Source organism: Anolis carolinensis, chromosome 4 (assembly GCF_035594765.1).
Source record: "Anolis carolinensis isolate JA03-04 chromosome 4, rAnoCar3.1.pri, whole genome shotgun sequence".
Taxonomy (NCBI): Eukaryota; Metazoa; Chordata; class Lepidosauria; order Squamata; family Dactyloidae; genus Anolis; species Anolis carolinensis.
In genome coordinates this window covers 154,734,334-154,752,503 of record NC_085844.1, presented here as the reverse complement: position 1 = coordinate 154,752,503, position 18,170 = coordinate 154,734,334, and the positions used below count along the sequence as shown (strand labels likewise).

The 18,170-nt window shown below is 41.7% G+C and overlaps 1 protein-coding gene across 3 annotated transcripts in view; it reads left to right on the top strand.

Annotated features, from left to right (window-relative positions):
* hs2st1 (heparan sulfate 2-O-sulfotransferase 1) overlaps positions 1-18,170 on the top strand; it is a 129,147-nt gene that overhangs the window by 85,481 nt on the left and 25,496 nt on the right. Inside the window, exon 1 of one of the 3 annotated variants that reach the window (XM_062978048.1) lies at positions 13,013-13,196. The exons of the other annotated variants lie outside the window; for them this stretch is intronic. Within the exon in view, the coding sequence (XP_062834118.1) occupies positions 13,028-13,196 (169 nt within the window). The 5' untranslated portion in view covers positions 13,013-13,027. Of the gene's footprint in view, positions 1-13,012; positions 13,197-18,170 lie in introns of those variants that run through there. 3 annotated transcript variants of the gene reach the window in all.

The window sequence follows — 18,170 nt, the reverse complement described above, 5'->3', positions numbered from 1 at the left end:
ATAGTTGTTGAAGAGATCCCAGGTAGTGATGGTTTTGTATAATTGTATAGAGACATGGTAATAAGGAGGAGTTCATTTGCCAGTGAGTTGCTTGACAACAGTATAAGAGGACATGCTGTTTGATACAGTGGTGAATTGGAAGTACTTCATAAATATTCATGGAAGTGGAATTTCTGTTTTTTCAACACCTTAATTTAGTTAACATGTACTGGAAATTTTTTAATAACTAAGTTTATTATCTCTCTATACTGAAGTAGGACTGTTCCTTGGAAACAAACTTCATTTGGATCTACTTTGAAATAACAGCATTTTAGAGTGCTTTCCAGGAGATTGAAGGAAGCTTAACTGCCAGTATCATCATCCTAAAGCTTGTGAAAGAAAATAATCTGAAAATTTTGTTTTCTTTTTCTGTTATACTTTAATTTTTTAATTTTTACAATTTCCTGGGGAATTGTGTTGAAATTTCTTTGACATATGCTTTTCTGAAGAGTCCACTTTTATGTTCAGTTATATGCATAGTATGAGTACACTGTCTAGCTGTGTGTGTTTGTGTTTGTATAATTACTATGAGCCCTCCCATCATAAAGTCTTAGCTGAATGTGTCAAGGTCAGACGCCAGCCAATGGATGAAAATACAGTTTATTGTATAAACAACTCAAAAAAGCTCTTAAAACAAACACAGGAGCATGCGACACTTAAACTTCAGTGTGAAACAGACATTTAAACTGAAAAAACTCCAAAAAATCAATCTGGAAAATAATACGGATTATCCAGAGATATAATCCGGATTAAAACAAAACTGCTTAGATTCAGCTCAAAGTTGCAGGACAAAATGGAGAAGGCAAAACAAACTACGGGCCAAGTTCCCAAGGAACCAAAATAAACAGAATCCCAACTGGGTACAAAACAGAGTTCAAAGATTCAAATCAAACAGCATCCCAAACCGGGCTGAACTTTGCCACCAGAAGCAGCACAAACAACCCAGTGCCAAAAACAAGTAATGAAGAGCAAAGAGTTACTGCAGGGTCAGAAGTCAAGCCAAGGACCCATAACAGAGCGTAACTGCAGAACCAGGAGTCAAGCCGGAATTGAGAGTGGAGAGTTACTTCAGGGTCAGGAATGAAGCCAGTGGTCGGTAACGGAAAGTAACTGCAGAACCAGGAGTCAAGCCGGAATTGAGAGTGGAGAGTTACTTCAGGGTCAGGAACGAAGCCAGCGGTTGGTAACGGAGAGTAGTTACAGGATTGAGAACGAAGCCAAGCCAGAATAGGAAGCGAAGAATAATGCCAAAATGATGTCCAATCCAAGGTCCAAGATGAGGTCGTCTCAGCAAAGTCCTCGTCAATGGGTTGACACAAGTAGCCAAAATGACGGAGGCGAACTAATGCAGACAGTAATCACAATGCAGTCTAAAGAAAACCCACACAGTTCCAACCCCTGTCGTACAAGTAACCCAGAATAAACTTACGTCGGTTGCACAGTCTCAAGCCAGTCTTCAGGAACACGAAACCCAATGGCGCCCAACAGCCACCTTGCCACACGCAATGGCCCAATGGCCAGAATTTATTTACAATTCGTCTTCAGAACTTGAGCTGGGCACCACCCTTCCCACAAGTTGTTCCCATTCCTCATCTGAGCTGAAACTGCCCTGCTGACGCCCAGACCTACCCTCAGCTGTGGAACTATCCCCACTCCTCCAAATAGACCACCTTGGGTCCGATCCTGAAGGACTCCACATTTCCTCAGCATCCCCATCACCAGTGAACCCAGTCTCCCCATCACAATCCTCTGGAGCGCGTGTCCACTCCATGCCATCCTCTTCAGCCTGTGCCACATCCTCAACATCCATTTCAAGCCCCTCATCCCCTTCAAAACCGTCAAATGAATCCTCATCTGTTGATTCCTCAAATATCTCTTTAAGCCTCTTTCTCTGCAACTCCTCAAATGAGTCTTGCTCCTGAGGAGTCTTTCTTCTCTTCCTGCTACTATCAGTAGTATCATTGACCCCAGAAGGCTCATTCACAACAGAATGGGCTCACTGTGTTGCTGCTGAGAAACTTTCTTGCTGAGTCAGGCAAGCTGTTTGGAGTGTTAATGTATTATATTAAAAATGTGTATAATTTCCATCAATAATGTGTACTCAGTTGCTGATCTGTATTGTTGTGTACTTTATGTGTAATGCAAGAGTCATATGCTCATAGAAGGATTTTTTAGTGACAGCTCAGTGTCTTGTCCCATCATTCATAGGTAAAGGTAAAGGTTTTCCCCTGACATTAAGTCTAGTTGTGTCCGACTCTGGGGGTTGGTGCTCATCTCCATTTCAAAGCTGAAGAGCCAGTGTTGTCTGTAGACACCTCCAAGGTCATGTTGCCGGCATGACTGCAAGGAGCGCCGTTACTTTCCCACTGGAGTGGTACCTATTGATCTACTTACATTTTCATGTTTTCGAACTGCTAGGTTGACAGAAGCTGGGGCTAACAGCGGGCGCTAACTCTGCTCCCCGGATTTGAACCTGCAACCTTTTGGTCCGCAAGTTCAGCAGCTCAGTGCTTTAACGCACTGCGCCATCCTTCATACGTGACACAATACTGTAACATCAGAAAACAGAAAAGAACTTGGCCTTGTTTCCACAATTGCTGGGAAGAACACAGTGAGGCTCACATGTACTAAACCAGGGGTCCCCAAACTTTTTAAACAGGGGGCCAGTTCACGATCCTTTGGACCGTTGGAGGGCCAGACTAGTTGGCCACCGAGCAATAATTAATAATAATAATAATAACAACAACAACAACAACAATAAAAAAGAGGGTTGGAAGAGACCCTTTGGGCCATTGAGTCCAATCCCCTTCTGCCTTTGTGCACTGAAAGCACAAGCAAAGCACCCTGACAGATGGCCGCCCAGCCTCAATGTTAATAATAATAATAATAATAATAATAATAATAATAATAATAATAATACAGGGGTTTAGAACACAATACTCCTGACCTCACAATTGTGTTAAAAAACAAAGTATGGATTGTCGATGTTGCAATCCCAAGTGACAGCAGGATTGAGGAGAAACAACTGGAAAAGCTGACACGATATGAGGATTTAAAGATTGAATTACAAAGACTCTGGCACAAGCCAGTCAAGGTGGTCCCAGTGTTGATCGGCACACTGGATGCAGTGCCTAAAGACTTTGGCCTGCACTTAAACACAATCGGCGCTGACAAAATTACCATCTGCCAGCTGCAGAAGGCCACCTTACAGGGATCTGCACGCATTATTCGCTGATACATCACACAGCCCTAGACACTTGGGAAGTGTCCGGCGTGTGATCCAGTACAACAGCCAGCAGAGTGTCTGCTGTGTACTCATCTTGTTGTGTTTCTAATAATAATAATAATAATAATAATAATAATAATAATAATAATAATAATAATAATGGTGGTAAGAGAAGAAGAGACCCCTTGGGTCATTTAGCCCAACCCCCTTCTGCCCTTGTGCCGTGGGGGCCGGATAAATGGCTTCAATGGGCCGCATCCGGCCCCGGGCCTTAGTTTGGGGACCCCTGTACTAAACAGTACACAGATTTAATGTCACTTTATTTCACTTTAAGGGAAAAATAATAGCATTTAATTTAGTGCTATTTATTTTATTTATTTCTCATGTTTATATCCCGCCCTTCTCACCCGGAGGGACTCAGGGCGGCTTACAACAGTGGCAACAATTAGATGCCCATACAAACCAATAAAAACAGCACATAAAACAGTTAAAACTATTAAAATACATTATGAATTAAAAAATATACGTTTCAAACATAAAATCAGATCCGTTCTTCCTCATGCTTTGTCCATAGTTCAGTGCTACTGGGCTGAGCAGTCTGTACCTGTTCTCTGTACAACCTGATGTCAGATTAATTGTTCTGCTCCATAGTTGAGGTTGACTCGGAGGAGTGAAATAAAAGTGAAATAAATACTTTACTGGCATTGGGTTTATAATGCTCTTCAAAGAAATGTTAGATTGGTGTGTTGTTGTTGTTGTTGTTGTTATTGTTTCAAAGAGTTTTGGGGGAACTGATTTTTTAAAAATAATGTGCTGTATGTCTCATTTTTAATGGTTATGCTTTTAAATTGCTTTTAATTTTGTTGATAGTTGTCAAGGTCAGACGCCAGCCAATGGATGGAAACAGTTTATTGTATAAACAACTCAAAAAAGCTCATAAAACAAACACAGGAGCTTGCAACACTTAAAATTCAGTGTGAAAAAGACATTTGAACTGAAAAAACTCCAAAAAACCAAACCGGAGTATAATCCGGATTATCCAGAGATATAATCCGGATTAAAACAAAACTGCTTAGATTCAGCTCAAAATTGCCGGATAACTTGAAGAAGGCAAAACAAACTACGGGCCGAATTCCCTAGAGTCCAACATAAACAGAATCCCAACTGGGCTACAAATAGAGTTTTAAGGCTCAAAACAAACAATGTCCCAAACTGGGCCAAACTTTGCCGCCGGAGGCAGCACAAACAAACCGGTGCCAGAAACCAAGCCAGTGGTCAGTAACGGAGCGTAGTTGCAGAACCAGGAGCCAAACTGGAATTGGGAGCGAAGAGTAATTGCAGAGTCAGGAACGAAGCCAACGGTTGGTAACGGAGAGTAGTTACAGGGTTGAGAACGAAGCCAAGCCGGAATAGGGGGTGAAGAGAAATGCCAAAACGATGTCCAGTCCAAAGGTCCAAGATGAGAAGTCGTCACAGCAAAGTCCTCGTCAATGGGTTGACACAAGTAGCCAAAACGATGGAGGCGAACTAATGCAGACAGTAATCACAATGCAGTCTAAGGAAAACCCACACAGTTCCAGCCCCCATCGTAGAAATAACCCGGAATAAACTTACGTCGGTTGCACAGTCCCAAGCCAGTCTTCAGGAACACGAACACGAAACCCAATGGCGCCCAACAACCACCTTGCCACATGCAAGGGCCAAATGCCCTCAATTTATTTACAACTCGTCTTCAGAACTTGAGCCTGGCATCGCCCTTCCCACAGGTTGTTCCCATTCCTCATCTGAGCTGGAACCGTCCTGCTGACGCCCAGACTTACCCTCAGCTGTGGAACTATCCCCACTCCTCCAATTAGACCACCTTGGGTCTGATTCTGAAGGACCCCATGTTTCCTCAGCGTCCCCATTACCAGTGAGCCCAGTCTCCCCATCACTACCCTCTGGAGCGTGTCCATTCCATGCCATCCTCTTCTGCCCGTACCACATTCCCAACATCCATTTCAAGCCCATCCTCCCCTTCAAAACCGTCAAATGAATCCTCATCTGTTGATTCCTCAAATATCTCTCTAAGCCTCTTTCTCTGTAACTCCTTGACTCCTAAATGAGTCTTGCTCCCGAGGAGCCTTTCTTCTCTTCCTGCTACTATCAGTAGTATCATTGACCCCAGAAGGCTCATTCACAACAATAGTTTAATTGTATTTTAAATTGGGTATGTTTTACTTATGTAGGTTTTTATCTATATCTTTTTTTCTTTTGTAAGTTGCTTTGAATCGTAGGGCTGGACAAAAGGTGATGTCATCACCTGAGAAGTAAAAAGCAAATCCAAATCTAGAGATCACAGAAGAATAAAGAGTTGTCTCTTTAACTAGTATTTCATTTGTATTATACCTGCAATTAGTTTCTGTATTCTTTTAGCCAATTTAATGTGTCTACTAAGGTCACTTGAGGGTTGCTTCCTTGGTTCATAAAATTATTTTTAAATTTTATAGTTTTCATTTAGCCTTAGTAATCAGTCCACCCATAAACCTGGAAATAGCTGAAGTCCCATCATCTTTATTATTAATCCAACACTGTTCTGAACTGTAGATTGTCTCTTTTTATGAGATTTTTTTAAATGGACTTTGGAAAGATCAAACGAGGCTGAATGTCAGCAGTTGAAGTGCTGTGTGCAAGTTCATGTGTTGGTTAAATTCTGCCATATGCTGACAATCCCAGAATCTAAACATGTAACACAAGTATATAAAGGATATGACACTGGTAGAGTATTTTCCTCATTTTATCAATTGTCTATTATCCTTGGATTAATACATCTGAGGCATGGACTATTTTAAATGGAATTTGTTTTAATTCATATAGATGAAAAACTTACAGACTGTTTTGTTGCAATAAAATAGGGTCTGGCAAGAACCTATTTCCTTGAAACAGGCATGGTTCTCCACCCTTTGGAACTGAGGGTTCTTTGTTGTTTGTCAACTAACCTATAGCTCTTTCCTGTTATAACCTTGATATGAAGGAACTGAGAAGAGGAATGTGATCGATTGGGAAATCGTATTAGTATAAAAGGGTTGATGAGTGAATAGTACTGCTGTGTTGTGCCATTAGTTTCTTCCACGTAGTGTAACTTTACTGTGTTCCAGAGAATGATGTAAATTGTGGGGCATTTGCTTACTGAATGAATGATTAATGAATGAATGAATAAATAAATATATTAAACAACATGACACTGTATTTAGAAATTAGTTCTCCTGTTGAACTGGTTTAGAGGATTGTTGGGCTGGCTGAAAATCAAAATGATTGATGTCAGGAGCACTATGTGGATGTGTCAGTGTTATGTCTGTTACATTATATGTTAGGTACATATTCTTGAACTGGCATAATGTTGCACAGATGATCAATTGAAGAACTACAGTGGAGAATGCAAGTCCAGAACATAAGAATATTACCCATTGTATCTTCAGTTACCTTCAGTTTAATTTGCTATTTTAATAAAGCTTGATAATGAACAAAAATTAGACACTTTTTGGGTAAGACTTAGAGGTGACAGCTCAATTGTGCCAAAAGCAACAGATCCTGTCAGATTTTGTTAGCTAAGCAGGGTCAGTTCTGGCCTATACTTTGTTGGGAGATTGCTGACAAATGTCAACTGCTGTAGGCTACATTTTAAAGGAGCATACTAGGAAATCCACCGTGTAGTATTCCTTGCCTAAGAAACATTGTAAAATTGTAGTCATGTTACTTGTATAATCCATTGCACAAAACATTGCACCATGGCTTTCACAAAGATACTATTGAGCTAGGTGCTCTGGTTGCATTCAATATATGCAACCTCTGCCAGAACATAGAATTGCTAACGGAAGGATACAATGTCTTGTACTTTTCCATTAAATGGATATAACTACCTGTTTTTGGAAAAGGCAGCATTTGAAAAGTATCACAATCCAATTTTACAAATAGCTTGCAGAGTATGACTTCCCCCATCCCCCAAACCCAGAAGTGTTCAGGAAAAAAATACATTATTAACTCCACTTTACAGATTAAAAATCAGTTTGTTACTTTAGGAAAATAAAATTGAAGATACATTATGTTGGGTCAAAATACCATGTTTGATATATTAAAAGTTCATTTTTCAGAATACAACTAGAAATGGTTCACTTTAAGGAACACATAAACTGTAACAAACTTCCTAGGTTTTGCCACTTTGACAATCAGACATCTCCCCCCCCCCAAAAAAAACAGAACAAAATGTCAGAGTTTATAAAATGATGAAAATAATTTTGCTTTTACTAGTTCTCCATAGCGTCAAGAAGCAAAATGCACATTTCAGTAACATGAGCTGGGGGTGGAGTGGGGTTGAGTTGCAGTGGTATAATACTACCTTACATCAAAGACTTCCTCTTTCCTAGGTGTTTTGGGAAATGATTTTGAAGCAATAAATACAGTTGGTTGGCCATATCTGTGGTTTTTTAATCTATGTATTCAACCATCTACAGCACAAAAATATATATTTTACAATTCCCCAAATCAAACTTTGATTTCACCATTTTATTACATGGACCCCCTTTTTACTAAGTCATTGTATATAATGGGACTTCAGCATCCACAGATTTTTGCTTATCCACAGAGGGCCCTGGAACCCAACCCCAGTGGATATGAGCACTATTTTAAAAACAATTTCAGTCTGGGAAAAAGAGCTTTGGAAACAAATTATCTTGTTTCAAATTTTTGGGTTGTCTTCTAGTTTTTCATATCTCTCTTTTTCAAAGAGTCTAACAGAACAGCATCTTTGTGTTTTGGACAGCTATATACAACAAAAATAGGTCATGTGAACCTGTATTTTTCCATGTGATAATTCAATCTTTCATTACATCCTGTTAGTAAATGGATAGGTGTGATACAGAAAGGATGCTAACTATTCTTAAAGGTAGGCCAGTGAGTCTTTACTTAAGGGTAGCATTCATTTTTGCTGAAAACACTTATTGGAAAAAATGTGTGTGGCATCATTAGAATCTCCCCAGTTCAAAAATGTTCAAGGGCAATCTGTACTTGTGGATGTGTGGTATTATCTCTCCTTTCCTGATTAAATAAGCATGTTTGGCTTGCGTGCTGTTTGTTGCATGTTGTATAGCTGTAAACGAGAGTGGTGGAAACTACTGAAGCAGAAAAGCTGCCCTCTCAGCTGTCAATTATACTGTATAGTTTACAACAAAGTAAATGGCTTTCCAAAAGTGAGCACTCTTATGAAACTTGCTCTGCCTTACGTCCATGAGAATGCTTCCCAAGCTAGGACGAAATGTGTGAGATCAGATCGCTTTCCTGGGACTTGTTCCATTATTACTCAGGCTTTATTAAAAGCTTTGGTTATTGTTCTGATACGTAAAACCTGGCCACTTTGATTTAAATTGATTTACTGCTTCTGGGTCGTCTTTTACCTTTATGGCCTGTTCCAAAGGGATAATGTGCCAATTTCTGAAGCTTTCAAGAGATTGATTCAGTTGATTTTGAACTTCTTTAGTAGTCATTGAATGATTTGCAGCATTGATTATTCCCGCTGGGGTTTTCAGTTTAACTGTAATATTGAGCCAGTCATTTAGGTCTTTATTTTAAAAAGAGTTTATAAAGAAATTCTATTTTTGTTTTCAAGTGTAATATAGTGTTGGGGATGCAATTAGATTTCCTCCTCTTCCTCCTCCACTTCTTCTTGATATAAAAATGTATTGGTAACTCTTCTGGCACATTATCTTACTTCATGTGACCATTTTGCAGTTAATCCATATGGGTCTTTTGGGTTTTGTGGTCTCATTGCTATGTGTGTTTGAAAAAAGAGCAGAAAGTAGAAGAAAAAAGGGAAACTGAAGGTGACAGATTCAGTGGCATAAAAAAGGAGTAGGAACACAATTCATGGCCTGGAGTGAAAAGATAATGAGTGAAAAAAAGAAGCCTGAACATGTTTTATATTCCCCAGTTACTGTATGGGAAGTGTCTGTCTGGGCCAGTGTGCCATTATCATAGACTCTGACATGGGTGCTCCAGAGCTATAAAAATCAGTGGATCATTATTTCTCAGACTGTTGTATCTCTCTCATTGGATAATTTTGAGGATTAAGTGAGAAATAGGTAATTCCTGGACATTGTATCGGGATCATATGAAAAAGGGGAATTCATGGTAAATGTAACAAAAGTATATACATTAGAAGCTACTTCTTTACCACATTTGGGCTTCTCCCCTCCCAATTTCAAATGATATTATAATGGCAAATGCTTCATTCTTATCCTTGATCTCCTTTATTTTCTACATTTGAAACTATTGGCCATTTCTCTCATCTTCAAATAAAGTTATTGTGATTCTAGGTTTATTGGGCTTAGTTTTTACACTTCATGTTTTTTTCAGGGAAACATGAAGGGAAAAATGAATTCCAGTAAAGAAGATCACAAAGTAAATAAAACAAAAAGCATTTCAAAAAGAAATCCACTTTTAAACATCATCTGAGGAACTGGGCTGTAAGTCACAAAAGTTTGTGGCAAAATAAATTACCATACTGTAGTTAATCTTTAAGATGCCACAAGGCTCTTTCATATATCAGTAAAAAAACAGAATCATGTGCACTTTCACACATGTAGAAACGTGACAGATAATGATATATAGATATATTTCAAACACATATTTATGAATGTAATATGAATGAAGTATACTTCTGTTTCTCTTTCTTTTATCTGGCATTATATTAAGAACTGCATTTTGCTTCAACTACCCTTGTTCTCTGGAGCATAGTATTTCTGATACTTTGACAGTGAATGATTGAATGCATAACAGCTGTAATTTTTGAGTAGATATAATAATTTCAGTCTATAGACATAACAGTGTGGGAATAAATATAATCATATAAAGGGCTGAGAGTATCAACAAACTCATTGCCTCTCATCCTTTTTCATCCAAGACCTGCAATATACTTGTGTATGAATATCATATCATTTGTTGACTGAAAAGGGGATAGTTGTTCAAGTTGTTTTTTGAAGGTACAGTAGAGCCCCGGTTAACCGAGGCTCTAGGTTATCCGAGGCGCTGCTGGGGGCACCCTTCCCTCTCCCCCTCCTTCTCTTGAGTTCAAGAGAAGGAGAGGGAGAAGGAGGAGGAAGCGCCCTGCGATAGCTGCTGCCTAGCAGCTATGGCGAGGTGCTTCCCAAGGGGCGTGGTCTTGCCAAGGGACATCCCTGGGTGAGCCCAGGCAAACCCCTCGCCATTGCTGCTGCATAGACTGCAGCGATGGCGAGGGGCTTCCCAAGGGGCGAGACCTCACCCGGAGACATCTCTCGGTGAGACCTCGTCTTATCCGAGCCATTCAGTTATCCGAGATGGGGCCTGCTCCTTTACTGTATTTGTATTGATACATTCATCTCCTTACATGTGCATGTTGAATTTTTTAAATCAGTCATTTGTTCATACATTTAACCACTTTTAAAAATTAATGGAGGCAAGGACTAGCCCTGCTTCATTTGCTTACACCTTATATCTCGATTAACATTCCTTGGTCCCAGTATCCATCTTCTCTTCCCTATTTATTTATTTACAGCATTTATATTCCGCCCTTCTCACCCCAAAGGGGACTCAGGGCAGATCACATTACACATATAGGCAAACATTCAATGCCTTTTAACATAGAACAAAGACAAACAAACATAGGTTCCGAGCGGGGCTCGAACTCATGACCTCCTGGTCAGAGTGATTCATTGCAGTTAATTGCAGCAGCTGGCTTGCTCTCCCGCCTGCACCACAGCCCGGGCCCTAGTCTGGCAAGGAGAAAACAAAATAAAATAACTGCTGTTCTTTCAGTCTCTAAGACACGAAAGGTACTGTAGGTTTGTTCTTAAGTTGAATTTGTATGTAAGTTGGAACAGCAGCATTTTTAACTCCAGCCATATATATATACTAGCTGTGCCTGGCCACGCGTTGCTGTGGCTTTTTTTAGGTGGTTCCGTGTCTTATAGGGGGGGAATGCTTTGTTGGGAGGTGTTAGGTGGTCCTGATTGTTTCCTGGATGGAATTCCTGTGTTTTCAGAGTGTTGGTGTTTATTTACTGTCCTGAGATGAGAGAGTGATGAGCACTGAGTGGCCTTGCACCTTGAAAGCTTGGGTGGTTCCATCTCTGAGGGGGGGGGAATCTTTTGGTGGTAGGTGTTAGCTGGCCCTGATTGTTTCGTGGATGGAATTCATGTGTTTTCAGAGTATTGTTCTTTATTTACTGTCCTGAGATGAGAGAGTGATGAGCATGGAATGGCCTTGCACCTTGAAAGCCTGGGTGCTTCCGTGTGTGTGTGTGTGGGGGGGGGGAATCCTTTGGTGGGAGATGATAGCTGGCTCTGATTGTTTCCTGGATGGAATTCATGTGTTTTCAGCGTGATGTTGTTTATGTACTGTCCTGAGATGAGAGAGTGATTACGGAATGGCCTTGGACCTTCAAAGTCTGGGTGGTTCCCTGTCTGAGGCGGGGGGGGGGGGGGAATCCTTTGGTGGGAGGTGTTAGCTGTTCCTGATTGTTTCCTGGTTGGAATTCGTGTCTTTTTAGAGTGTTGTTGTTTATTTACTGTCCTGAGATGAGAGAGTGATGAGCACGGAATGGCCTTGCACCTTTAAAGCCTGGGTGCTTCCGTGTGTGTGTGGGGGGGGAGAATCCTTTGGTGGGAGATGTTAGCTGGCTCTGATTGTTTCCTGGATGGAATTCATGTGTTTTTAGAGTGTTGCTCTTTATTTTCTATCCTGACATGAGAGAGTTATGAGCCTACAGGTGTTTTGGACTCCAACTCCCAGCATGCCTCACAGCCTCAGGCCCTTTCCTTTCCCCCCTCAGCCGCTTAAGGAGCTGAGGGGGAAAAGGAAAGGGCCTGAGGTTGTGAGGCATGTTGGGAGTTGGAATCAAAAACACCTGCAGGGCGGAAGTTTGCCCAGGCCTGACATAGATGCAGACATACATACACAGATCACAATAACATTACCTTGGAGGAATCTCCATGATGTTGTTGGCCGTCACCAAGGGCTAGAAGAAATGAGATGTTTGCCTGTTTCCCTCCCTTTGAAAATATTTGAAATTAAATATGGAAATTGTATGGAAATGATCATCTCTTCTGCAGTTATTTCATCCTGCGACTTCCCAAAGTCTTCTCCCCAGCAGCTCCGCCCACACCCTGAACGCCACTCCTTTCCCACCAATCACCTTTGAAGGATCCGGAACGCGGCCCTTCCATTGGGTGGCCTGGCCCAGCAATGAAAGGAGAGTATGGGGTGAAGCTCCTATATAGATCCTATATCATGGGAGTTTAAAAAAACAAACTATAGATGATTTTATATATCTGTGGAATGTTAAAGGTGGGAGAAAAAACTGTTGTCCGCTTGAGGCAAGTATGAATGTTGCAATTGGCCACCCTGATTAGCCTTTTAGCTTTAAGGTCTGGCTGTTTCCTGCCTTTGTTGGGAGTGTTAGCTGGCCCTGATTGTTTCATGTTTTGCTATTCTTTCAGTCTGTGTGTCAGTACCTCACAACCTCTGAGGATGCCTGACATAGATGTGGGCGAAACGTCAGGAGAGAATACTTCTGGAACATGGACATACAGCCCGGAAAACATACAACAATGCTTTGTGTCAGTCTGTTTTTATGCCTCTATGATTTCCCCTTGCATCAGCTTTCCCTTAAGCTAGATTTAGAATGAGGTAGAAAAGGAAACCCCGCCTTTTCCATTCAGAGCGGCCAATAGGACGAAGCCTAGCCCTCGAATGACTAACGGGAGAAGAGGAGAGGGGTTGTGGAGGGGTGGGTCATGTGCCTCTCCTCCAATCGGCAAGGCGGGGCATGAGGGGACTTCCCCATGCAAGCCAGTCGGGTGGGAGAGTGACCAGGTGCCGGGTGCCGGGCCTTTTTGCGCCTCAGATGCCGATGTACAAGGTGAGGCCCTTCCAGGGCAGGCCAGGCTCTGCGGTGCCGCCCGAGCACCTCCCCACTTGCATGTACCACCTCGGCAGGGTCCACCGGGAGGCCAAGGCTGGTCCCTCTCCGCCGGCGGAGCAGGTAGGAAGCAGGCCTTGGCTTTAAAGGGCCCTTCCTGAGGCGAGGGAAGATGCCTGCCTTCGTGGCGCTTTCGCTTTCAGTCCAGAGGAAGCGGTTTTGTGGCCTGTGTTTCTGTATCTGTTCTTTGTAAAATATAAGGGCGTTTTGTATACCTCTCATTTCATTCATGAAGATGGGTGTATATATGTATTTATTTATTTACGACATTTATATCCCGCCCTTCTCACCCCAAAGGGGACTCAGAGCGGCTCGCAAATTAATATGTACATACAATAAATTATTTCGTTGGAGGGAGGGGTGTGGATTGTTCTGTGTGCATGCGGCCTTGTCTCTTGGGCATGCGTAGATGGTGTGTTCCAGTTTTGGGGGGGTTTTTTGGCCTCATGAAGGTTGGGGATGTGTAGTTAGTTTGTAAGAACATAGAGACATGGATGAGGGGTTGTGTTGTCAATTTTCTAGGTTGGGGGCCTTTAGTTTTGTTGTTTTGCCCGGTGGAGCGACACCATTATCCTTTTATATATATAAAAGATATATATCTAATCTAAATCCATAATAAAAGTGAAAACCCGTATGTGTGTATGTGGCACGGATATCTGCTCACACAGACAGCCTCCGACCTCCACAAACAGGCTATACTTCCCAGGGTTAAAAATCTAGCAAGTCACTCTTTTCCACTGACATTGTCGTTACAGCGAGCGCCATGAAAATGCAGCCCAAACCCTGCCAATGTCCTTCCCAAACGCTATAGCCCACCACCCAAGGAATGCTTTCATTTGGGGACAATTTCCTCCTAGATTTTGCTTTTGCTTCCACCACAGGCAGGCATCCCAGGGTTCTCCATTGCTGTGGCATTTGCATGGCCCCGCCCACAGCCCTTTCCTTTCCAATCTCTCTGCATAACAAACAGAGCACAACTGAGCTGCAACTAAACTTACTGGAGGAGTTTAGGGATTGACTCCACATGGTGTAAGTTGTAGTTCACCCTGCATCAAGTCAGAGCACTGTCACTCCTACTGGGGAATATAGAGGAGTTGTAGTTCATCTACACCCAGAATGCTATGAACCCAAACAAGGATGGGTTTGGGCCAAACTTACCATGCAGACCAGATATGCCCAGATTTGACTACTGGTGGGTTTGGAGGGGAACTGGACTGGAAGTTCAGAAGTAGTAGATACTAAGATTTATAGTTCACCTGCAATGAATTAGCATCACACTTGGCACACAGAGCCCCCATAACCAATACAACATATTGGATAACTTTGGGGAAAGTGGAGTTATAGTTCACCTGCAACCAGATAAACACTGACCCCCACCAACAATGCACTAGGAGCACACTTCACACAGAGAAGCCTCATGACCTACTGAACATACTGCAGGTATTTGTGGGAAGGGGCCTTGATTTTGGGAGTTGTAGTTCACCTCCATCCAAACACCACTAAACCCAGCCAATGACGAATCTAGACTTGCCACACAGACTGAACTTGGCACACAGACTATTGCCTGCTGTGACTACTGATAGATAGGGAATCTGGAAATTGCAGTAGTTCACGCCCATTCACAGAGTACTGCACCACACGATTCTGGGAATTGTAGTTCACCCACTCCAAACAGAATACATAACATTCAAATACAAATAATACCATTCTCAAATGACCCGGGCATCGCCGGGTCCCCAAGCTAGTATATATATAAAAGCTCTGGATAGAATAGGGAAGGGTTAACATTCCTGAGATATTTGTTTTGCTATCTGTTCCCCTGTTGAGAAGTTTTCACCTCACTTTCTGTCCCTGTGATAATTGGATTTCAAAAAAAATGACTTGGTATAGAAACAAGGATTGGCGAGAAAACTTCCCTGCCAAGAAGCAGGAAATCCTGATGTTCTGGTGGAATCAGAAAGAACTTCCTCACTGTGAGAGCTGTTCGGCAGTGGAACTCTCTCCCTCGGACTGTGGTGGAGGCTCCTTCTTTTGAGGCTTTTAAGCAGAGGCTGGATGGCCATCTGTCGGGGGTGCTTTGAATGCTATTTCCGGCTTCTTGGCAGGGGGTTGGACTGGATGGCCCATGAGGTCTCTTTCAACTCTACTATTCTATGATTCTGTGATTCCATGAAGACACCTTTTTCCCATGATAACTCTTTCAGGAGTGAATTTCCCTTCCTAGGAGGAGCTTTCTCTCACTTCATGTTGTCTCCCTCGTTCTTCACTAGTAGTCATTTATAAGTCTGATGTTTGCGTTTTATGTATGTTGCCTTGGAAATGTTTGTATGTTGATAGATAAAATATAAAAATACTATTTGTCTTGCCTGCAACTTCCATGGTACTGTTCCTGAAACAGAGACGTTTCCTTAACAGTTGTAGGAGAGGGATGCTTTCCTCCCAAATAGCTTTAACTATATAACGGGAAAAAACAAAACATACTTTCTAAAGGGAATGTGTAGACCTATCTCCTTGAAAATGGTGTAAAGAGAAGGCAACATATGTTTTGCACATCACTAGCATCCAAAATGCAGCTCTGCTTTTAAATTGCAGTTGGGTCCTGCTTCTGAAGGATTGTTTTTTCTCCCCCTTTTGTGTCTAACCTTCAATTAAAGTAATTGGGAATTTTACACACTGCATTTAGAACCCAACCCTCTTTTTGAATATGTTTTCCCCATGTCTCCTGGACTATAGGAGCAACACAGTACAATACCTGTGTCTTCAGGATCAATACCTACAGTTTCATGTACTCACATATGAAAAAGTATGCTCTCTAGGCATTTAGTAGGTTCTCCAGCCTGATTCTGTGGTACGTTTCAGCTGGAGTTTGACCATAGAGTTGCAGTGGAAGACGTAGAAATGTTATAGAGGTGTACCTCATATATTTTGTTGATCTTCAATGTGATTCTATGGTATGTTTCTGCTGGAAGTCATTCATTTCAAATAGGGTTCACTATTATCCACTGTTTGGTGTTTTCATGGCAGGTCCAGAAATGTGTGCCCAGTACATATGGGGTTGTACTGTGTATTGATGTGCACTCTTCTTAATGCAGCAGAGTGACTAGCTTTACTTAAATCTAAAGGCACAGCATTTTTTTGAAGTAATAAGAGACTTGGATTTTATCTGTTTGCTTTAGGGCATTACCACAGGTGACCAGGCAAGCAATTGTTTCTAACCCTTAGCTTCAACACATATTGTCTTGTGAGCAGATATAGCAACGTAGTTGTAGGCAGTACTAAATTTCCAGCAATCAAATCCAGAAATATGCAGATAGTTTTCAAAAGCAATTTAATGTCCATCTGGTATGCTATAGGGAAATTCTGAAACTCTGCTTAGTTGCTAGCAATTTCATTACCAGCAGCCTTATTCTTTTCACTCCCTCTGCTTTTGCTGTAATCTTGTTCAGCAGCACAAGAGCCTTGAGTTTCATTCATGGGAGAAAGGTGGGATATAAATTGAATGAATAAATGAATGAATAAAGAGCTGTGCCCTGGTCTTCATTAAATACATTCTTATGCAGGGGGACAGGGCTTTTCTCAAAGTTTGTTTAAACTTTAGATTTCACTAAGAATTTTTTTACTGGATATCTGCAGGGCCAGATGGCTGGAATCAAAGAATTCATGAAGGCTATGTTTATCACTGTCTGTTTAGCCGTGATGTCTAAATTGGGCCTGCATGTACTTACTTACTTACTTATGCGATCTCTTGTTGTCCAAATATGATGACCTTCCAAGCGTAGTGTCTTGGCGATGGATACATAGGTGACTGTGGAGCATTATTCTTGACCCGCATGTTTTTCCACAATGAGGACATCAGTTTCCAGGTGGATGGCGGTCCCGGTCATGTTTGACATGCTTTCCTCTTGGCACATTTCTCCCTTTCATCCTATATTGTGCCTTTTCAAATTCCACAGCTCTGCTGGTCACAGCTAACCTCCAACTAGAGTGCTCAAAGGTCAGAGTTTCCCAGTTCTTGGTGTCTATTCCCTAGTTTTCAAGGTCAGCTTTAAGCCCATCTTTAAATCTCTTTTTCTGACCACCAACATTCTGTTTTCCTTTCTGGAGTTGGGAGTATAGTAAATGCTTTGGGAAATGGGGGTCAGGCATTCGGACAATGTGGCCATTCCAGTGGAGTTGATGGCGTAGGAATATTGCTTCAATGCTGGTGGTCTTTGCTTCTTTCAGCACATTGACATTTGTCCGTCTATCTTCCCAAGAGATTTGCAGGATTTTTCTGAGATAACGCTGATGGAATCATTCCAGGAGTTGAGTGTGATGTCTGCAGACAGTCTATGTTTCTCAGGCATATAACAGGGTTGGGAGGACAACAGCTTTAGAAACAAGCACCTTGGTACAGCTGTCTGAATCCTCAAACACTCTCTGCTGTACTGTCCTGATGGCCATAATGTATGTAAGAGAGGCAGCCATTGCATCACGTTTATATTTTCTTTTCTTCAAGCAGCCTTTGGCTGGTTACTTGGGGAATCCTATACTTCATCACACTAGAACCCTGGTCTAATCAAGAAAGGAAGTTCTGTACTATATATACTCATGTATAAGTCAACTTTATGTTTAAGTTGAGGGCAGGTTTCAGGGACTAACACTTTTATATGACCCATAGATTGGTCAAGAGTCATTCGGTGTAGCGGGGAAAGCCACATCATGAAGCCAACCATCCCAGGCCGCTCCCACTATTTCCCTACCAAAGCATTCAAAAGGCCACAACTAGTGCCACAATTGGCAGTGCTTCTTTTTTATTATTTTTTTCTGGGAGAGACTAAGCTTTTTCCTTTCCCCACTCGTTTTAAGAGAAAGGGATGGCTCCTTTTTTTTGGCAAGAGTTAAAGTACAGTACTGAAATTGACTCATTGATAA